The sequence below is a fragment of the Aulonocara sp. 'chitande type north' Nkhata Bay genome, linkage group LG10 (genome assembly GCF_057382095.1).
Source record: "Aulonocara sp. 'chitande type north' Nkhata Bay isolate Kocher_YH1m ecotype deep benthic linkage group LG10, A_spYH_male_GT1.1, whole genome shotgun sequence".
Classification (NCBI taxonomy): domain Eukaryota; kingdom Metazoa; phylum Chordata; class Actinopteri; order Cichliformes; family Cichlidae; genus Aulonocara; species Aulonocara sp. 'chitande type north' Nkhata Bay.
This window is the reverse complement of record NC_141353.1, coordinates 26,069,684-26,092,756: the sequence shown is the minus strand read 5'-3', so window position 1 is coordinate 26,092,756 and position 23,073 is coordinate 26,069,684. Positions and strand designations below refer to the sequence as shown.

Sequence of the window (23,073 nt, the reverse complement as noted above, 5' to 3'; positions counted from 1 at the left end):
ACATCATTCCAAATTTTTGCACAACAGGTTTGTGTGTGTAAGTAACATCTTAAATTTGCCATGTTTTGTGTTAATGTGACAAAATATTATGGGTTGTTTAAGAAGACATAAATCTGCCTGTTCTGCTCACAATGAGGGGTGACACCACTCCACCTCTCAAACCTACTGAAATGTTTTGCGTTGAAGACTGAAATATAGCTTGATAGAGTCTGCCATCATTCCCCACAACTGAAACTATGTCTGTTTTATATCAGCTCATATTTCTAGCAGGACACCACATTAAAAACAAACAAAAAAACCCACGTTTGACTGCCATGTGCTATCTGAGGCAGCGTTTAAGTCCCAAGATCATTTTCAAACATTTTGACAGCTTTAGTGTGCCCTTTGGTTCACTCGACACTACAGCCTGGAGTTTTAAAAGTGTGCCTCCTCATTCAGATCCAATAAAGCACTGCAGAAAAATAGATGGTGGAACAAATAAAGAGTCTTGTGGAAAAACATCTTGACAGGTTTTCAGTCCGATAGCACTGCCTAGCCTCTGCTCTTCACTGTGTGTGTTTGTTATCTCAGCATTTATGAATATGAGATGGTGTGAGCGCTTGTGCAAGTTGCAGCTGCGGTGTGGGTCACTGTGTGCACCAGTATGTGCGTGTCTGCGAATGCCCAGTTGTGTTTGAGGGCTCGGCCCTCATTACATGCATGATGCAATTTGCAAACAGTATGTGTCCGTGGATGTATGTGCATACATGTGTTTGCTGGTATGCTTCTGTAAGACAGATCAGAGTAGGTGTGTGGGAGTGGTTTTAAAAAAGCTCCTTTACAAGATAAGAGACCAGAGAGTAAGAGAAAAAAAGATAGAGGGCTACTGAGCCAGAGAGAAAAAAAAAAAGGAAGAAAAAGAAGTAAGATCAGGTGGAGGAGGAAAGAGCAAAAGGAAGACAATAAAGGGACAGAAAAATGAGGGAAGGTGGTAATCTCAGCCCTCACCTGCTATCCTGCTTTGGATGATGTCATTAAACTTACTGGACATGCTTTGTGTGTGTGTGTGTGTGTGTGTGTGTGTGTGTGTGTGTGTGTGTGTGTGTGTGTGTGTGTGTGTGTGTGTGTACGCATGTGTGTGTAAATTGCTTTTCATCGGCTGCGGGATGAGGATGACTCACCTTTCTCCAGGAACAAATGCAGTGTGTTATGGTGTTTATACAGTGGTGTGTGCGTGCGTGTATATATATACATGCACTAAGCCCTTTCTACACTGACTTGATGACTTGATGGAAAGGATTACATTTCTATATGAGGTTTCAGTACACACACACACACACACACACACACACACACACGCGTGGGTGAAACTGTGTTTTCATCACCTCTTTGCCTCACAGCCCATCAGTTACACTTTCACACCTGCGACCTTCTCAGTAATATGGCCGGGGTTAAATAGCATTTTATCTAATTTGAATCCATCATCAGTTCCACAAATTGAATTCACCTTTGTTCGTCTTTCAGCATATGCAAATACTGAAAGTAAAAGCCTCGGAGATTAAAATAAGACTTGTAAACAGAATATTGTTAGATGAATAACCAGAAATGATTAAGTACAGATTAGGTCTTTATTACGACTAGGTGAATATTTCTTCATTCCCTCATTTTTCCACTTCTGGAACTTGATTTTTGAGGTTTTATTACAGTATTGTAGCTCCCCGTACATCTGCTTTGTCAAAAACTAACTTGGTGGTTTCACGTTCTTTTGTGTGACATTAAGGGAGAACTGTACACAGATACTGAAAGGGATTCAGTAGAGACCTGGTCCATCTTAAATGGTGTCCACACAGGCAGAGGCTAGTAGAGATGTACTAGCAAAAGACATTCAACCGACAACAGGCGAGACAACAAGATGGGCAGGCCGACCCATGACTGATGCTGTTCCAGCGTCTTCTGTGTGTTCTGTCCAGGTATGATTTTATTGCACTGGCAGTGAGATTAGGGATCATTGTCACGCTGAAAGATGAAGCCATTGCCAATCAGATAATTTCCAGATAGCATTCAATGGTGGATCAAAATCTGATGGTACTGTCCTGAGTTCACGATTCCTTCAATTTTGACAAGAATCCTAACATCCACTGTCTGAAATGCAGCCCCAAACAAAGACAGAGCCTCCACCGTGTTTTAGGTTTAAACACTCACTTTTGGACTTCTCTTGTGACCAAATCTGGCTTCTTCAGAGCCATTCTTCCACTGAAACCACAGCCACATATATCTCTCAGGTCTTTACATGCAATCGCTGAAAGTGTGATTCCTACACAACCTACACTATTACTAAGGCTACGTTCACACTGCAGGCGAAAGCGCATCAAATCCGATTTTCTTGACCCTATGCGTGTCATGGTCCTGCGACCATGACTCAGTGTTCTTTATTGTTATTATTCTCTTTATTATTCATGGGCTGTTTTGGGATGGTTTGTGTTTTGGGATTTTAGGTACTGGGTTCTGAGCTTGTGCTCCCTCTATTGGTCCCTGGTGTCAGTGTTCCCCTGTCTCGTCAGGTTAACCAGGTCCAGCTGTGTCTCCCACCTGTGTGTGATTTCCCAGTGTCTCTCTGTGTACTTATAGTGTGTGTTTTCCTCTGCTCCTCGTCGCGTCGTCTGTGTTCATACCCTGTGAAATCCTCTGCGTGCTCTCCCTGCTGTTCTCCCTTCATGTTCAGGTTTGCCACTCCTTTGTGTAGTTTCTCCCAGTTTAGTTCGTCCTTAGTTCAGTTTTGCCATCTCCACTTTATGTTTGGTATTGTCAATAAATCACCCTTCACGTCTGAAATAGTGCTGCGTTTGAGTCCTCCTTCCACTCTTCACACGGCCGCTGACCTGGACCGTGACAATGCGACCCATATCCGATCATGGTATGACAGTGTGAACGGCACAAATCCGATATTTTCAAACCCGATCTGGGTCACTTTCGTATGTGGTACTGAATCCGATACATATCCGATGTTTTAGAAAGCGACTGCAGTTTGAACGGTCACGTCGCATTAAATCCGTCTTTTACGTCACTGACACAAGACAGACGCCAATTATCAGCTCCGGAGAAGCGCCCGAGAAGACATCGCGAACGCTTCCTGGCCATCCAGTGTAGATGTTAGTGAAACTGTTGGAAAGACAACGTTGGAGAAACGTGACCATTTTATTTGTACTGCATAATCTGCAGATTCTGACAAAAATCTGCAACTATCCTTTGAAGCACCGCTCCACTAAAACAGCAATAAAGATAATTATTAGGTTATCTACATTATTATGTAAATAACAAAATAACTTAAAGCAAAAATTGGGAAACGTAAAGTCCGAAGTCTTTATATTAGCGGCCATCAGTCAAACAATATTGTTTGCTCTGGGTCTAAACAGAGCGCGTTGTGTGTAACGTCTTCTTTTGCGCATGCGGGCCGCTTTGAGCGTTCACACTAGAGCGCGTTCGCTGTCGCATTTTATTTGTAGTGTGAACAAGCAGACAAAAAAATTGGATTTGATCAAAAAATCGGAATTGAGCATTAAGACCTGCAATGTGAACGTAGCCTAACACTGTCAACTCATCAGTGCAGTATATGAAAGAGGTACTTACACAAGCCAGTGTCTGGGTATCTGCAAGCACATTAACCAAACAACACCCCTCAAAAAGATTTTTGGCCATCAAATTACTTGAGGCACTAACATTAGTCGGCTACGTCTGATACAATCTGCTGGGGGCAATTTTTATCACTCCTGGCAACAGTGACTGTCAGTACTGGCTAAAATGAGAAGCCTGAAGCATCCTGGTGGCTTAGTAGTTAAGATGCATGCCATTTGGCCACAATGTTCCAAGTGTAATGCTGTGCTCTCTCCTCATGTTATTGGCCTTCTAATGTGACCAGCAAATAAAAGCAAAAACCTTAAGAAAAAAAAAAAGAGCTGACCAACAGGAAAAAAGTAAGACATCACAGCTCTTTAAGAACTTTGACTCTAATGTTGAACCATCAGAACCCAGTCTTGTAATGAAATTCAGTGACTCTCATTTATAGCTGTAGTAGTGATAGTCAGCTACTTCGGTCATTAGAATATTTCAGGTATTCTTCTCTGCAAAGGTAAAATCTTAGTTTTAAAACCACAGTGTCATCTGACTGAATCACCATAACAGGTTAAAGAAAACAGTGCTGAGATTTCACATTTATTTAAAAGTTGTTGGGTTGTTTTCCAAAAAGTCATCCCTGTGTGGAAATCGGCTCATTGCTTGTGCAGAGAGCAGCCTGCAGCAGAAATAAAAACAGCCATAGAGTGGTTAGTAGAGAGTGCATTCTCACCACTTACTATGAGCACAGGTGAGCCGAAGAGTAAAACCTTGACATTACACACACGACAGTACACCACACATGATGCCCAGTCACTAGAACCAATCACAGACTAACTTTACTTGGGAGATGGTTAACGGTAAACATTTTTTGCCATCCATAAGTCACGGTTTTGGGCTAGGTGTCTTAAACTTTACAACCTAGTAACTGAAACTTCTGAGAAAACAACATAAAATTGAGAAAATGATTTTAAATTTTGAGTGGTGGAGGGAAAATGGATTTAAAAGTTTCAAGAAAACAAAATACAACAAGAATTTTTCCAAAATGTCTGAAAATATCTTCTGTCGCCAGTGTTGCATGCTTTCTGAAGAAAAAACTTCAGAAAGCATGCAACACTGGCGATTAGTGTCTTCGAACAATATAAGAGGGGAAGGGTGTGGAAACACTGTCAACTAGTTAATTAATCACGGACTGCAATGTCAAGCAGATTTTTAGAAGACAGTAAAATACTTCAGTAGCCATTAATATACTTGGGAGGCTGGGCCAGGGTTCAGTTTAAGTGTAGGAAACGCTGGCTGTGGGTCATCTTATGGCTACAATTTTCCATTTTTCACTCGTTTCATTTGCATGTTTTTCTGTGGTTGTTTTTATTTCTGCTGCAGGCTGCTATCTGCGCAAGCGATGACCTGATTTCCCCACAGGGATGATTTAATCTAATCAAATCTAATCGAATTTAATCTCTGATTTATAATAGCGCTATCTTCTATTTCAGAAGAAGCGCCAGAAGACTGTCCTAACTCACTCCTTCTCCCTATCAAAGCCCAGTGTGCTGCCCTGAATACAGACAAGCAGATAAGGAAAAGTGTGTGTGTGTGTGTGTGTGTGTGTGTGTGTGTGTGTGTGTGTGTGTGTGTGTGTGTGTGTGTGTGTGTGTGAGATGTGGGGGGGGGACTATAAATACAAAATGAAGAACCGTCCTTCCCTTGGCACTTTAAACACCACACACACACAAGCAAACACACAGCAAGAGAAAATGATGGGAGCAGACAGTCAAGTGTTTTCAGTTCTGTGAAACATATACAGGTCATGAATATTAACACAAACCAGTTGGTGGCTGAGGGAGGGAGAGAGAAATGTGGTTTTGCTGTCATGTTGTCAAGCATGAAGCGAAAGTGTGTCCGCGAGTGTGAGTGAGAGAGATAGCAAGGAGGAGCGTTTCTGGGAAGGAGTATACAACCAATTAGCTCCGATAAACTGTCCAGAATCAGTTCGTTGTCATCGCTCTTAACAAGCATCAGGGTGGAAGAGTCATGAGCTCTGAAATTCTAACACGCACATTACTATTCAGCAAATGAAAAACCTAGCACAGACAGAAGTGGTCACTGTGCACAACGATCCAAACACAGCTTACAAACACTCACTTCGGTGCAAAGTGAGTTAAAGAACGTGAACGTGCACATTTCCCAAAGAAACTCGTGCAGCTTGTATGTATATGGACACAGATGTTCATACGCAATTGTGTGCTTTTGGTCTGTGTCTTTGCTGTGTGCCGCACGATGACATTTTAGACAATAGCGTGCTTCCAACTTTGTGGCCACATTTTAGGGAATGTCCTGTTCCTGTTTCAGCAGGACAATGCCCCCACGGACAAAGCAAGGTCCACAAAGAAAATGGTTCACGCAGTATGGTCTGGCCTGCACAGAGCCCTGACCTCAATCTCACAGAAAACTTGTGGGATGAATCGAAGGGCTGACTGTGAGCCAGCCACTTATCGCCCAACATCAGTGGGCAACCTCATTAATGTTCTTGTGGCTGAATGGAAGCAAATCTCTCCAGCCAGTTTCCAAAACCACGAGGAAAGCTTTCCCAGGAGTGCGAAGGCTGTTACAGCAGCACGCTAATTCCTGTGATTTTTGGAATGAAATGTCCAATTATTGCATGTGTGCAGAGCCCGTGTGTCCAGATACATTTGGCTAGTTCAAATATCATGTGTGTTTGGCTGAGGAGAAATCGTTGGGTTACTTAACGTAATCCCTGGTTCTTTAATAACAGAGTGAGGTGTTTCACTATGGGAATCGCCTCGGCGTGACCAACTACGGAAGCTCCAATGACACCACGTCTGTCTATGACAGACCTGTCGAGCCGTGCTCAGGGCTCCGCCCCCTCGTACTAACACGGCCGACCAGCTCCTCCTAACTCATTCCAAGCAGATTTCTTTCCGTGCCTAAGCAAGGAGGGAAGTGTTGGTGAAACACCTCACTCTGTTATCAAAGAACCAGGGATTACGTTAAGTAACCCAACGTTCTTTTTCTAACTTCGCTCGGTGTTTCACTATGGGAGATATGGCCCACTCCCGGATTGCGCCAGCTCCCGAAGCTACTCTCCAGTGCTACTCCAGGATCTCAGGTCGAACCTGAGGCACCAGAATCCAGCACCGTCTGAGCCAGGGATGACTGTGCAACATCCAGCCGATAAAACCGGACAAACGTGTGCGGCGTAGCCCAGCTTGCTGCCGCACAAATATCCTGGACTGATACACCTCTGAACAACGCCCAGGATGTGGCCACACCCCTAGTGGAGTGTGCTCGGAGTCCCGGGGGGGCCTGCAAGCCCTTACAGCTATAAGCCAGAGCTAAGGCCTCTACAATCCAATGAGCTAGTCTCTGGCGTGATACGGGCCTGCCCTTGTGAGGGGAGGCCCAGGAAACAAACAGCTGATCCGACTTCCTGAATCCAGCTGTTCTGTCAACATAAGTCCCCAAGGCCCGGACAGGGCACAAAGTGTTCAGCCTCTGCTCCCTCTCGGAAGAGAATGGAGGGGGGTGAAAAGCTAGGAGCTCTACTGTAGGGCACCTGTATGATGTTTCCAACACTTTAGGGACAAAGGCTGGGTTAGGCCTCAGGAGTGCTTTAGTGAGTCCCGGGGCCAACTGTAGACAAGAGGGGTGAATAGACAGAGCCTGTAATTCACTAACTCGCTTGGCTGTGGTTAGAGCCAACAGCAGAGTGGTTTTAAGAGAGAGAAACTTCAACCCCACTGCCCCAATAGGCTCAAAGGGGTGGTGGGAGAGGGCGTCTAAAACGACTGACAGATCCCATAAAGGGACCAGTGGTCTAGAAACTGGGAGCGTTCGACGCGCTCCTCTCATGAAGCGACCTACAAGGGGGTGCTGCCCAGCAGGTTTATCACCAAACCCCACGTGGCAGGCTGAAATAGCTGCTAAATAGACCTTTATAGTGGAAAAAGCTTTCCTTTTGTCCAGCAAGTCTTGAAGAAAACACAACAGCTCCACCACTGAACACTGAAAAGGGATAATCTGCTTTTCATGGCACCACTCTTCAAAAACACGCCATTTACTGCTGTAAATGGAACGGGTGGAGGAGGCTCTGGCATTCTGAATGGTTTCAATAACCTTCGGAGGCATGCCTGCTGCCTTCAAATTCCACCTTTCACGGGCCAGGCCCAGAGAGCAACCTGGTCTGGATGGGGATGGTATATCTCCCCCCGCGCCTGAGACAGAAGGTCCCTGCGGATGGGGAGTGGCCATGGCTCGTCCACCAGAAGCTGGATGATTTCTGCTATCCAGTGTTTGGATGGCCACCGTGGAGCTATTAAAATCAGAGACAGCCCCTGATCCCTCACTCTGATCAGTGTTGGGGAGATCAGGCTGAGGGGAGGGAAAGCATACAGCAGAGTTTTTGGCCAAGGATGGGCCAGCGCATCCACGCCCAGTGGCGCGTGTGCGTCTGACAGGGAGAAAAACAGGGGGCACTGTGTGTTTTCTCGCGAGGCGAAGAGATCTACGGCAGCCCGGCCGTATCTCTGCCAAATCTGCTCCACCACCTGTGGGTGAAGCCTCCATTCTCCGAACAGTGGATTTCCTCTGGACAGGAGGTCCGCCCCCCTGTTCAGAATTCCTGGCACGTGAGTTGCCCGAAGGGAGAGGAGCCGAGTGCTGCTCCACATAATTATTTCCCTGGCTAACCTGTGTAGCTGCCGGGAACGGGTGCCGCCCTGGCGGTTGATATAAGCAACTACAGTGGAGTTGTCTGTTTTCACTAAAACATGTTGACCCCGGAGATACGGCAGAAAATGCCGTAAGGCTAGGAGCACCGCGCGGAGCTCCAGCACATTTATGTGATTCAGAGTGAGTCTCTGTGACCAAACGCCATTCACTGCTCTGCCCATCATAGTTGCACCCCAACCTGACAGGGATGCATCTGTGGTCAGCGTCACCCTGGATGATACTGCCCCGAGCGGTACCCCCGCCGCGAGAGCTGTCGGGCTCCTCCAGGGCCGGAGAGCCGCAATACACGGCTGCGTTATTTTTACACCACGACTGAGATGTCGGCGAGGGCACAGCTGCAGAGAAGCGACCCACCGCTGAAAATCTCTCATCATAAGCAGCCCCAAGTGTACCACCGATATCACCGAGGCCATGAGGCCGAGGAGGCGGAGACAGAGTCGGAACCGCACGACTTTCCCCAGCTGAAAACGGGAAAGACAGTGAGTGAAGGATGCGATCCTCCGCTCTGAAAGTGCGATACGATAAGAGATGGAGTCTATTCTGAGCCCCAGATACTCTGTAAACTGTGCGGGTTCCAAGTGGCTCTTTTCCAGGTTGATAGTGAACCCAAGCTCCGTGAGGTGATTCACCACCACCTCGGAGTCTTTGATCGCCTGCTCGCGCGATCGTGAGCATATTAGATAATCGTCTATGTAAGAAAATATTCTGATGCCGCTGTTCCTTAACGGAGACAGCGCTGCCTCCACACATTTGCTGAACACCCTCGGAGCTAAGGATAGCCCGAATGGGATAGTTTGAAACTCGTACGCTACGCTCTGATAAGCGAACCTGAGATATTTCCTGTGTGGAGGATAAATGGCTCCTACTAAATGTGAAAATATGCGTCTGATAGGTCGATTGTAACAAACCAATCGCCTGTGTGAATTGAGCGACAAAGCGTCTTGTGTGTGAGCATTCTGAACGTGTACTTTCTCAAATGCTTGTTTAACACACGCAGATCCAGAATAGGACGGAGCGACGTTCCGTCCTTTTTCGGGATGAGGAAATAGCGGGAGTAAAAGCCCTGCTGAGCTTCTTCGCTCGGAACCGCTCCGATCGCCTGTTTGTGTAACAGGGAGGATATTTCCTCCTCCAGCACATTCGCTGAATCGCGACTGGCCACAGAAGCTAACACTCCGCCGAATCTCGGTGGTTTTGCCGCAAACTGTAGTCTGTAACCATGGGAAATGGTTGACAAGACCCAGGGATGAACTGCGCATGCGCGCCACCGCTCCAGCCGCTCTGCGAGCGGGCCTCTGAAGAAGCGGTAGCGTGACGTCACCCCTGTCTCCCGGAAGGAGTTGGGGCTCTCCCCCTCGGGAAGAGCGTGAGCTCCCCCCGCTGGGAACAAAGACAAATTGCAGTGATTTTCTTTTGTTTTTATTTTGAAACTGGGGGGACATTCTGCCCTTGGCAAACTGCCTGGCTGCAGAAATGCACGTTTTATTTCTTTTGTTACCCCCAAACCACAGTGAAGTGTCTGGTGACTCTGGGCAGTGCTTGGTGACACAGACAGAGTGTTTAGAAGTGTTTGGTGACACTGCGCCATTTGTCCACAAGTCTGTCCTCCCTGAACTGGAGGAGGAGACTGAGAGGGTGCTCCTGGTGAACTGGAAACTTCCGGAGACCCTGAACTTTGGAGTGATTTGGTTACCCCTTCTAACACCTTCCTTCTCTTTGGGGAAGAAAAGAGGGGTGACACAGAATGCTGCAGGTGTGCTAGGCTGACCGCTTCTTTTTTCCCTCTCCGGGGTGTGACGGCTTGTTCTTTGCAGCAACTGCTGCAAAGGAATGCTTGCCCCAAGGTCTTCGGTTCTCTACCTTGGCCTGGTGGGCACCCTGCTGGCCTCCTGCTCCTCTCTGCATTCTGACCCCACTCTGTCTCCCTCTCGCAGCTGCTGCTGTTGCTGCAAAGCCAGCTCTTGGCACCTGCTGGGGCTGAGAGTTAGGTTTTCTGGGTAAGCAGAGATTGAATGCTTCACCCTCCTGCTTTCTGCGGGTGCTTGTTTCTCTCATTCTCTCCAGGGCTGGGCCCAAGAGACCCTTGGTTGGGTCATAGGCTGCATCCATGACCTCAGCCTTCTGAGCATCACCCAGGCCTGACAGGTTTAGCCACAAGGCTCTCTCACCCGAGACTGCAAGGCCCATAACGCGACCACACCCTTGGACTGCTCCCCTGGAGGAGCGAAGAATGAGATCATTAACCACGCAGATTTCATCCCAGAGGGCTGGGTTCGGGGAACCCGAGTCAAGCTGACGGCCCATGTCTTCCAGAATTTCTGCCTGATATGCTGATAGCAGTGTGACTGCATTAAGCGAGCACACTGACTGTGCAGCATATTTGTATGTCCTTTGATAAATAGATGCCGTGAGGCGATCTATCTTGTTGGGCAAAGAAATGCTAGAAGAAGCTGAGATTGCCCTGCGGTTAGGGTGAAGGTGATACGCCACTGAAGGCTCCACTGCTGGGGGTTCAGTCAGCCCCAGTTCACCCATCCCCTGGATCTCAAGCTTAGAGCAGCCCTTGGTCGGAAGCTTGCTTTTAAAAGGGCTTGACCAATAGCGACTCATTTCTTTCATGCAGGCTGGGACTGCTGGCAGAAGCTGCTTTGATGGCGGCAAGGCTGGTGGGAGCCTCTTGCCGTCATACAAGTCACGTTCTGCCCCTTCGGCATCCTGGGCGGCTGGCCATGGGATGCCTAGCTTGGCAGCAGCCCGTTTACAGACCTCGTACAAATTGCTGTCCACCAGGGGTGCAACTTCAGCCCCACTCGGTGGCCTGGACTGCTGGGGAGGAAAGGTAGAGTCATCCTCCTGTTCCTCATCCATGTCCTCCAGGTCGAGGAGGTCGGAGTCGGCATCGCCCTCCGCGTCCTCGCCACCCGGCTCGCCCACGTTTTGATCGAGGAGGTCCTCGAACGATGGGGGCATGAGCGGGGACTCTTCTTCCATCATGTCCGCCCAGCTTGTGGAGGCTCGCGGATGACGGATATCGCTCGTAGCAGTAGCAGCCGACAGGCAGGGGTCCTGACTGTTCGTTACTGCTACTCTCAGCCTCCTTTCCAGGACTTTCTCTGGCATCAAAGCACAGTGTGGGCATCCCTGAGGGTCCGCCAGTGAAGCCTGAGCATGCTTGGCACCCATACAGACGATGCACATTGGATGAGGGTCCCTGCCCGAGATGGTGGCACCGCATGATGCGGGGCACGGGCGGGATGCAGCCTCTTTAGCCTTCGGCTCCGACCTTTTGGCGGGAGTAGGAGCCGTAGACATGGTTAGCGGAAAGGGGTGAGACTAGGCTACACCAGGCTCGTCTCGACACGTTAGCCCGTAAGTAGCTAGGACTAGCAGCGGGTGTTAAATCCGATCTAGTCGCGGCGGGAGTCAGCTCGTCATGACACGTTGGCTGCACTCCGCTAGCCAATATCGTTAGCAACTTAATGCTAACCGAACCCTACGTCGACCAACAAGCTAATGCTAGTGAGACGCTAATGTGGTTCGTGGCCTGCTAACAAGTTAATGCTAGCCGGACACTGAACGAACAGCTCGCCGTAACGCGTTAGCCCGAGTCACACAACGTCGGCTACCTCGCTAACTAAAACCAGGAACCGCTGGGACAGCTCGCCTGACGCGGTTGCTGTTCCACAGTGCAACTCTAAGTACACTTCTTTCGAAGGACTTACTCAGCACGATCCAAACTGGAACCGGAAAAACTGCGTTCGGCGACGTACTCCTACGCCTGAGAACTGTTAAGCAGCTAATCAAGTTAGCCTGGATGCGCTGAGGGAGCTCAAAGTAGTTTCTCACGGGAAGAAAGCAAGAATGAGTTAGGAGGAGCTGGTCGGCCGTGTTAGTACGAGGGGGCGGAGCCCTGAGCACGGCTCGACAGGTCTGTCATAGACAGACGTGGTGTCATTGGAGCTTCCGTAGTTGGTCACACCGAGGCGATTCCCATAGTGAAACACCGAGCGAAGTTAGAAAAAGAACTCTCTTGGTCCGTCTTACCCTCTCCTGACAAACAAAGCAGTGTTTGTGCTTTTGTTTGCGAAACAAAGCATGGGAATACTGTCTGGGGAAAAAAAAAAGCCATCGTGACAGAGAAAGAGGGCAAAAGACAGTAGGCAGCAAAGCTAAACAGCAAACACAAAATCATTGAAGTCAGGCAGACAACTGGTGACAGACACTGCTGAAACTTCAGTGGCCCGAGTGACACACTTGGCAGCATCAAGCACATTGGATACAGATAGGTCTGGCTCAAGACGCGGCCGTAGCGCTTCAAAACAGCGGGGCGCAAACATTGTCACAGCGTGACGGTGACAAGGTCACTGCTAAAGTCACTCTCACAAGCTGACTTGAGCTCACTGAACCCAACTTGAACCAGCGTCGCCACTTAGCCAATAACCCTAGGAGAGATAAAACCCAAAGAGCTGGCGAAAGCAGATGGGTCGAGGAGCAGGAACGTTGAAAGAAACACGGAGAGAGTGTGAAATGAAAAGAGAAGGAGGGAGGGATGATTAAAACAGACTGAAAGTGAGAGCACTTAATCCCACCTCTCTCCATGTGTGCTCTTCTGTGTCACTCTGAGACAAAAGTTAATAGGCCAGCTTTCTGCCTCTGCTCCTTCAGCAACCCGCCACTGAGAGCTGCTTCACTGCAGAGCCTCCAGCAACACTGCCGGCAATTTGTGTTTTTGCCAACGCAGGGGTTTTTTCCCCCTCCATTTCTTTTCTTCCTTTTGCTAAATCAACATTTCTCAAGCAAATGCAGCACTTCCTTGCAATCTGGTAGGGTCTAAGCACTAAATGTAGCAATTTTAACATCCGTAATTTATTGGCATAATTATTTTGAGAAATTGCTCTACCATAAGCAAACAGGGTGTCTGCCAAGATGTACGGCTGCCTTTATTACACTGTGAATTAAAAAAAACACTACACTATGAGAGAGAAAACCCCAACAATTCGACCATCCTGAGGAAGCGCTTGGCAATAGTGGGAAGGAAGAACTCCCTAGTGACAGGAAGAGACTAATGGGTGGTTCGGGATCATGTGATTCCACCAAAACTATAAGCTTTTATCAAAATGCAAAGTTTGAAGCTTGGTCTTCATGGTAGACACAGAGCCTGACAAATGAAGGCTCTATTGCCTTTTCTACTTTTCAGAAACTCTGCAAACCACAAGCCTGTAAGTGCACTATTAGGATAATCTGATGCCATGAAATTATTAAGATATGAACCAGTGCAGATCCAGTATATCATTCTGAAATATTGAATGACGGTATAATAATGTTATTAAGTATGAGCCTCACCCAGTGGCCATGTCTCAGACTTTTTCAGTTATTTGAATAAATTTAGATCAGATTTCTTTCCCAGAAGTCAAAAGTAATTTGTGCAAGGTGTTATTACAATTTCGAGTATTGTATTAAAGCAGCATCTAGCAGCTGTGAGGATGGGTGCTTACAAGAAGCATTTTGATGTAATCAAGCTGACATGGGTTTGATGTAAAATAGTCCATTTCAACTCAAACTAGGTCCTTCTCAAAAACCTAGCTTTAAATCCTAGACTGGAAATGCTCCTATATCACATTTCCTATATATGGGCCTTTCACACTGCATTAACAAACAACTGATTAATGATTAAAATCTGGTGGGTTGCAATTGTTTGTGTTCACTGTGTGCATGTGAACACAAACAATTGAACACCTGTATTTGGGTCCTTGTAAAATTCACAAGATAACAACCTTGATAGAGTCCGACGTAACTAGCTTGAAGTCAGTAACTGGCATCCTATGAAGAACTACCAGCCAGAAACACTGTAGTCATTGGCTTATTTTACAGGAGAAAAAAGGTTTTTCCAGTTACCTACCAAGCATTTGGTAGGTAACTTCAATTCAGTGAGGGTTTGTAGAGAGTATGCAACAGCTTATGGGAAAGGAATTTGTTATTATGAATTGCTCTGCAGAACAGTCCAGTAATTGGCTTGGATTCTGAGAAAAAGTCAGATCACCCAAGGGAAAAAACATGTCAACCTGACCACACTGAGGAAAGATGCGGAACAATCTGCTAATAATCCGCAGAAGCTTTGATTCTTTTCATGCCGTAACTGTTGTGATTCTCGTCCTCTGATGTCGCAATCTCGATGAATCTGAACCACCAGGGGCTTCGACAGAACGCTGTAGCACACTAGCTTTTAAAAGTATGAATATTAACACGTCACTCAATATTTATTCCTTTATTCTCTATTTAAACAGGCCCAAGGGAGGCCCAGGATGTTTACATACCAAGGATGATATGAGTTTTTGTGGTGTGTTTGTTATTGTATGGCTTACTTTTCTTCCTGTGCTTGGGAAACTAATTTACTCTGAAGGGACGGTAAATATGATTCTTAATTTAACTGTTTTTTGTTTGTTTGTTTTTTTATGTCCATTAAAAAATGGAAACCTAAGACACACTTTATGGCATTTGTTTTTCTATTCGCTCAGGGGGTGCAAAAATTTATAGTTGTGTTCATTTTTATACACTGAACACACAGTGTCTAGGCATCAAACACATAAATTTAGCCCAGCTTTATTACCAGAGACACTGCGGGGAACCCCTGTGGGCTTTGAAATTGAGACAAGGGGGTGGAATAATAGGTCAAAGCAATGCAGCTTTGAGGATGCATCCACACATGCACACATTTAGACATGTCCAAATACACATACTTCACTTTAACGGTGCGAGCCTACACTTAGCGCCGTCTCCATGTTTCTCACACACGTGCACGCAGACTCCCACCCTCTTCCTGCATTCTTCCCCTGTCTGACACACTTCCAGTAAGCCCACCAACACTTCAAAAACAGCCCTCCACCACCAGCACCAGCCCCTCAGACAACAGTGCCTGCTAAAAACATGCACAGCAGAGTCACACAAAAACAAACACCATCTTCTTCTTGGAAAAAACAAAAACAGTAAAAACAAGCCACAGGTGCAGCCAAATCCTTCATCGAATTGTGACAGTTTCGCATTTAGTTACAATCCTATGTCACAGCAAAAATAAACATGTTTCCATGTGTATATAACACTTTCAGTTTTTATAGATCTTTGTTCTCCTCGAGAGTTGTCCGTCATATTGGCCATGATACAACCACTGGGGGGGGAAATGTGTAGCGAGTGGTTTCTGGAGGTTGCTGGCAGCCCTCGTGAATCATTTGGTTGCGAGCAGTTTGCCGTGGTCGCCTGTAATGTGTAATTAATGATCCCACGATTCTGTCTCTTTGCATAAGTAAACACTATAAGTAAGCCTGCACTCTGAGAGCTGCAAGCTCTCCATACAGGCGATGTAATCCACTGCAATGATCCACTGCAAACTTGCACCCGTGCAGTTCTTCAAAATCCCAACCGCATGATGCTGCAAGTGGATGACGGTGTCTGTCATTAAATACCAATTGGTCGTCAACTGAACCACAACAAAGACAGAAGCGACAGTGGAGCATTGGGAAAAGTACAGGTAGTGATGACTGCAGTGGACATTTTTCATTGTTTTAACACAGTTTCACTTCAACTCTTTGTATGTTATAATTCTCTTTTCTGCAGCCGGCAAACAGTCCGTGGGAATAGCCCACAGACTGGCTACATGAATTTTAGCTTAAGATGTCAATTTTGTTAGCAAATACTCCCCAATTACTAGCCGAGCAGTAGGAAAACTTGAAAAAGTGTGACACAAACCAGAACCAGAGAGCGTTCGCCTTCAAAGTAAAAGTCTGTAATCAACATGTTTCAAAAGAACTTTAAGTTTCTGGGTTGTGCATTTTTCACAGTTTCACTACTGCTCCCCTGTGTTTACAGACCAACCAAAGGAATTGTAATGAGGTTGCTCACCAACCAGTCACATTTTTTCTGAGTTACTAGGGACCATGTGGTCAGTGACAAATCTCTGGGACATTGTGATTGCATGGCCATCACACATCCAGACCTTAGGATAAATTGACCCTTCATGAAAAACTGTCCTGGTGTCACTGTTTTTGAATAACAGATCTATTTCAACTGCTTTAAGGTAGTAAGTTAGGCATTATTAAAGGCAAGCCTGCTTTGACTCACAAATGTCTGTTGAGGATCACTATGCTGGAGCTGTAGACTATGCTGGTGGTGTTTCTGCTTTCTGGAATACGTTACAACAAATATCTGACAATAGATCACGAAGACAAAAACAGCTAAAATCATAAAATCAAGGCTTTACAAACCACCTTCGCTACGTCCATACTTATAGTCAATGCGTTGAGTCTAGGAAAGTGTTGTTATCACGTTTTAGTATTTTCCAATTTTAGTATTGATCAGTCTAAGCAAACCTAATAAAACAGCAACAGGGATGAGGTGTCACTACCTCATTGTACAGAAAATTAGGAATTTTCAACTAACTCCCTTCTCAGATTACTAGGAAGCCTTAAAAACGATCTGTGTCTGCTGCCTTTCTTATGAGCTTTGTTTCAATTTCTTCTTTGCATTAGCAGGGCATAAAGCGTCAAGTCTGCTCCTCTGAGATACATTCCCACATGCTTTAATTCTGTGCCTGAAAGCTTCGATTAAACCCACATACAGAGAAACAGGCGAACAGGCAACACAAGGGAAAGGAGAGAGGAGAAGGACGAGGGTTTTGCTGTTATTTGCTAAAGCATAAGCAAAGCTCTGCTGTGTGTCCATCTCTCTCTTTCCTGCTTTTTGTCATTCCCAGCAGATCTAGTTGTTGTACCGCTCCACTCAACCGCCTCATCTACCTGTTTGTTTACTTATTCCCTCAGTTCCTCCACCATCAACATCCTTCCTCCCCACAGTTTCTCTATCCCTCATTCTCTGGATGATTCGCTCCACCCTGAATCCCTGCCTCTGTCCCTTCATTTTGCCTTTCTTTTGTCCCCATTCTTCTATTTGGCAGACAACCCTCACCAATGCTCACTCCCTTTTACTTCAGCTCTTTTTTGTGGCTTACCCTTGGTGCAGGAGAAAATACCCAGTGAGAGGCTATTGAGAAGGTCATCCTCTACAATGCGTGCTGATAAATGAGGCAAAAGGGGAGGAAAGGCAGTCAGTTCATTACTGGTGTAATGTGTCATGGGGTTTTTTTATGCTTCAGGGCAGCTACAAACATTTGCACTCAAGTTTGACAAAAGGAAATCAAAAACTCTAAACTCTAAAGTATTACCTATGCATGCAAGGGGTGCTCTGAATTCTCTGAGCTTTCCAGAAAAGTCTGTGTTTCATCACCGTCGCTCCACCAGGTAAAACCATTGAAGAGGTAGGACTTAGCCCATGGGAGGAGATCTACTAAACAATGAATAGGTTGATGTTTGTGACTTGTAAGAGGATATGATGGTCTATTATACAATAAAACCTGCATGCAGATGCATGGAGTGGTTTTATGAAGAAGCACAACTGTATGACATTCTGTTACTGGAGTCAGTGATCCTCCCTCAGTGACTCGTGCGATACCAAAAGACCGGCTGTTCATTAAGTAATGCTGCCACAAGAAAACACCGCAAAAGCATGCGAGCACCATTTTACGAGATAAACGCCTCCAAAGCTGCTTTTATGCCGTGCTGATCGACTTTCCTCACTCACCCAGAGTCTTTGTTTTTCAGATAAAAACATGAAGTCATATTATTGGAAATAATTTTGTGCTACTGCTCAAAACAGAGGATGAAAATGTCTACATCTATTGCTCTCCATTTGGTTTATCTTCCCTTTCTTTTATCCGTCCGTCCAGGCATCCATCCAAATCAATGGATATTATTTTATTTGAGGCTTGGGCTTGAGGACTCCACTGGGAGAAAAAAAAGCAGTAAACAATGTTTACTCTCCTGGAGGCGGTTAGGTTTTAGTGGCCAGAGTGGGTGGACCGGGTTCCCTAATGTGACCATTAAAGTCAATGGCTTCACCTTGACAACAGGCTGAGGATACTGGCGGGGGACACAAACAGAAAGAGAGGAGTTAAAGAGAGAGACAAAAGAAATACAATAAACCTGCATTTGCAAAACTGATCTGAAACATGTTTGAGCAACAGCCTGAGAGGAAAGGAAGACTGCGCACAAATAGAAAGGAAAGGACATTTACTGTGACAGTATTAGTCAAAGTGAGCGTGCACACACACACACACACACACACACACACACACACGCACGCACACACGCACACACACACACACACACACACACACACACACACACGCACACACACACACACACGCACACACACACACATAATGGATCAGTAAAAGAAAGATGGAAGGCAAGCTTAATTATCCATCTATCGTCTCATGTGTCTCGCTCTCTTTCCATCTTTTTTTTTAATATAGACAAACATACAGACACAACACACACACACAGTCAAGTGAAGCTGGCAGATGGTAGATTGGTAAAAGGAAGACAGCGTGGTCCAGATGTTGTTGAACCCACAGTGCAGAAGGCAAAGGGCTTTGATCTTCCATAGCAGAGAAGAACTGCTGGATCTCAACAGAGTTGAAGTCCTTCCTTCAAAGAAAGAAAGGTGTTTCCAGCATATAGACTTAAAAGGCTATATTTACAGGTGCAAAAGTATATTCAGAAAAACTATTTTTTAGCTGCCAACATCATCCGGGATTGATTCGCCAGTCGACAGCCCCCTCACTTTTATTTTGAAAGTTCAGCTGCTAACCGGCTAGCCCCATCGGATGTCTCAATCGCCAATAGTTTATTGCCTCTCCATGCAGTCTAATCCCACGGCCGTATAGCCTAACTTCAGCAAGTGGAGATGAATCCTCGTCACACTAAAGGTAAATGGCTCACAGTCCACTACACTGAGCTGTTCAAACGACCACAGGATAAGAGCCTCACTAAAAAGCCAGCTGAATGTGAATATACTGCTCCTTTATTCATTTGCCAGAAAGTACTTGGTAGATAAAACACTAGCAGAGCTCCTTATAAAAAGTTATTATTTAATAATAAGTAACTTAGGAAATACATGCAGTAGCGCCTTTTGCATGTGTGTCTGCATCTGTGTGTGTGTGTGTGTGTGTGTGTGTGTGTGTGTGTGTGTGTGTGTGTGTGTGTGTGTGTAAGTAAGAGACACTTGGTGTAGCACAGCAAGGGATGCAAGATGTAGCAGTGTTTACTGAAAAAATTACCCAAGGGACAGCTCAGATGTATCACAAACAGATACACACAAACACACAAACACACACACACATCCTGTGCATCCACAAATGCGGGCGCCTAAACACACACAGTCCAGACTCCCACTCATGGCTCTTGGGTTTACTCACATGACACATGACACCCATGTGGGGAACAACAATGATGCACACACAAAAATCTACACACAAAATCTACCCACACTCAGCCTAAGGGTAACCTGGAGTAAACACCACCAGCCACACATGCCACACATGCTGTGTTGTGAACAGGGAAATTGCTTTCATACACACAAGAGCAAACACACACACACACACACACAGAAATGCTTTTACCCCGTTGTAATTTAAGAAAAGCTGCATTCATTTATCAACTCAGACTGATTCTACTTCACACTTTATCCGGCTAGTCATTGCGTTTTTCAGTCGAGCCTTCAAATTAGTTTTTTGTCAATGGCACTTAATAACAGTAGCCTGGTTAAAAAAAAAAGGTTAAATAAATCAAAAACTGCCAACTGAATCTCTGGGTAGGAAATGTAGAGGCATCTGCCAGCATATTTAGAGTTTGGCAATCTGCTTTACCAATTCCAAAACACACACACACATGCACACACCTTAGCAAGTTAAACCTGTTGTTTAGAAGTGAAATGTTTAAATTTTCAGTCCCCAGACTTAAGCCAGTTTTTGCCCACAAGCCGCTTGAGGTGAATGGGTTTAACTGGAGAGTGACTCACCCGCTAACTCAGCTCTGGCCGATGATCAGTCAGTGTGAGAGTCAGCCTGCCAGCCGTTCAGGCAACCAGTCATTTAGTCCGCTTTTCAGCTCTGTCATTCCACAGAGGTCGGCCAGCCAGTCAGTCAATACAGTACTAAAATTAGTGGTCAAAGATGGGACACTCAGACCGCCATTGTGCTGCTTGCTTGTATACTGGCCAGAAGTACAAAAAGAAAATTCATCCAGACTGCCAGATTTCAGTCACTGCAATCAGTGAGCAAACAAGGCTGCTTGTCTTATATGTGATTAATAAAGCACCCAGAGACCCAGCCGCACGCTGTGGTAATGCGAGAGCAGAGGGTTTTGTTCTTATTTTCATGCAACCACTCATTGACCCTTTACTCGTCCATTCAATCAGTCAAGGAAGTGGCTGTTCTCCCAGGCATCTGACAAACAAACCACCCAGGCAAGCAGTCACGGGGCTGGTCAGCCATTCAGGAAAAGAGCCTGAAATGTGGTGAGCAACAGCACCACTGACCCAGTCAAGTAGTGAGTAGGCAGTGTTGGGGTTTTTTGCAAAAAACAACACGGTGATCATACTTCCATTTTTTTTTTCAACCAAAAAAGCCAGGGAGACACCAATCAGGCAAGTGGCAAGCAGAGTGAAATCTACCAGCCAATCAGTCAGTCAATAAACCTGTCAGCCAGCAACCTGGCCAATCACTCAGGCAGCCAATGACTCAAACAACCAGGCATGGTTTATTGAGAATAGTCTCCATTGTGGTAAAAGATGTACCCAGTGACTCGGTGAACTCATTCAGAAATGAGCATGTATTATTATGTTTCTTTATTTGCCATTATGGTTCCCCTCCAGCCTCAGTGGGAAGTTTATTAAACCCCTTCCCGAGGAAAGACATCAAAAGCTATTTCTCACTGTAACATGCTATTAGCTTTGTCATGAGGACCTACCAGATACAGACAGCAATGGCCCTGTTTGGCTCCTCAGCCTATACTTAAAGAAATACAGTTCTCATATTCGCTCACTCACCGAGCCAAAAGCAACCAGATCAGCCTGCGGTCGAGAGATATGCTACTTAACCCCTCATAGCAATGTAGTGATGAGATACTGTGGTTTTTGGTATAACCCTAACAGTCCATCAATGGGTCAATAAGTGATCCATCGAAGTCACTGGATGTTTATCTCTTCATTCCTGCATGCCATTTACATCAGGAAATGATCTAGTTTGTACTTAGAAAGTCACATATAAAATATCCCCATATTTACAGATTTTTCCTCTTTGATATATAGCACAACTTTATATTCTTTGTGGAATTACATATGTCTGTCATATACAGCTAAACACTAAGTACATCCTCACTGCTTCCATAGGAATTAAAGCAGAAGATTTGGCAGTTTGGAGCATTCAGATGTGCAGGAGTGGATGTCTCAGCAAATTTACGCCAAGGTTGGACCGTCCGAGAATCTACATAAAACCCAAGAACTACATCTCAGACTCTACACGCCTCAAAGAGCAGGTTAAATGTTCAAGTTCAGGACAGCACAATTAGAAAAAGACTGAACAAGTATGGCTTGTTTGAAAGGATCTCCACGTTTTGATGATATTGTGTACTACACATCACAAGTTGGTCCAACCTGTTACTCTTTCGTCTCGGCTGCCAAACGGACAGATGCATGCACAATGAACAGCACTAGAAACACACACCAGGAAGGAAATGTATTCAAGTATTGTTGAGTAAAATGTATAATTTCTCCTAACTGTCTTGAAGGGGCAGACTGCAAATGTTTTTAGCTAAGTGTTTTTAATCTTAATGACACTGCATGAAGACATAGTAGGCAGTAAATTACAAATTACACATTTATACAGTGTAAAGTGCCTCGATTATCCACCTGTTCTGTCACATATTAATTCTGAAGGTCATTTATGTAGGCAGCTTTTCCCAGAACGACAAGCACCATGTTACACGTACATATACATCAGCCCATTAGATGTGCATTCATCCATCTAACCAAGTTAAAGAGGCATCGAGAGTATCAGAGTACAACAGACTACTAACAAACATCAGCGCTGTGTGTGGAACATATTAGTTTCACATGCACCCGATGACCCAGTGAATGACGGTGCTGGTGATGCTGCTCTTACTCATCTTATCATCTGATAAAGAGCCTTTTCAGAGAGCCAAGGCTCCAGATGTTATTGTGAACACCTGTTACACATACAAACACATACTTGGATGAAACGTGTGCACATACAATCAACACTCAGGAATGTGAACCTTTTCATAGTGAGCTGCAGCTGGGCCTGGCAGTTTAAAACCACAAGGGACTTCACAGCCATCTACCCACCGCTTTTCTCCATAGTTTTTTTTTTTTACGCCTGTTATTAATGTTCTTGAATGAGTGCTTCTGTTCCGACCTTTCACTGGCAATGTCTCTTCATTAGTTACACAGAAGAGGAACAACAAATGTCACATTTATTCCAAGACGGGAAAGGATACCGAACTGGAAAATGTCTCCAAAGAAGAAGCAGAATCTTCAAAAAAGGTGGTCAGGTCGGGTAGCCGATGAATCTGCAATCTCTTATACTAACTTAAGAGACTTGCTGGGTCCTATGTTTTAAATGAAAAGTGGAAACAAAAGAAATGTTATTTAAAAAGCCAAATTTATTAACCTTTATCAACTCCTTGTATGACAAGAGCGTTGGTGGAGTAAGAAAATCAGCAATATCTGCAAATGTCAACGTATACTTTTTATGCTTTAAATATAGCTGAAGCTTTGAGATACATGACATTTAGACTGTCCTCCATCTCCACCATCCTGCAATTTGTC

At 45.4% G+C, this 23,073-nt stretch overlaps 3 protein-coding genes across 4 annotated transcripts in view; all 3 read right to left on the bottom strand.

Annotated features, from left to right (window-relative positions):
* The window catches only part of jade2 (jade family PHD finger 2), a 235,657-nt gene that overhangs the window by 132,712 nt on the left and 79,872 nt on the right, over positions 1 to 23,073 (bottom strand). The window lies entirely within an intron of this gene.
* LOC147320999 (uncharacterized) lies at positions 6,634 to 9,132 on the bottom strand. Its single transcript, XM_086309293.1, has one exon. It carries the CDS (start codon positions 9,085 to 9,087, stop codon positions 6,712 to 6,714), a length of 2,376 nt encoding a protein of 791 aa, XP_086165419.1. The 5' UTR covers positions 9,088 to 9,132; the 3' UTR covers positions 6,634 to 6,711.
* Positions 10,096 to 11,692, bottom strand: LOC147320998 (uncharacterized). The gene has a single exon (XM_086307588.1). It carries the CDS (start codon positions 11,647 to 11,649, stop codon positions 10,096 to 10,098), a length of 1,554 nt encoding a protein of 517 aa, XP_086163714.1. The 5' UTR covers positions 11,650 to 11,692.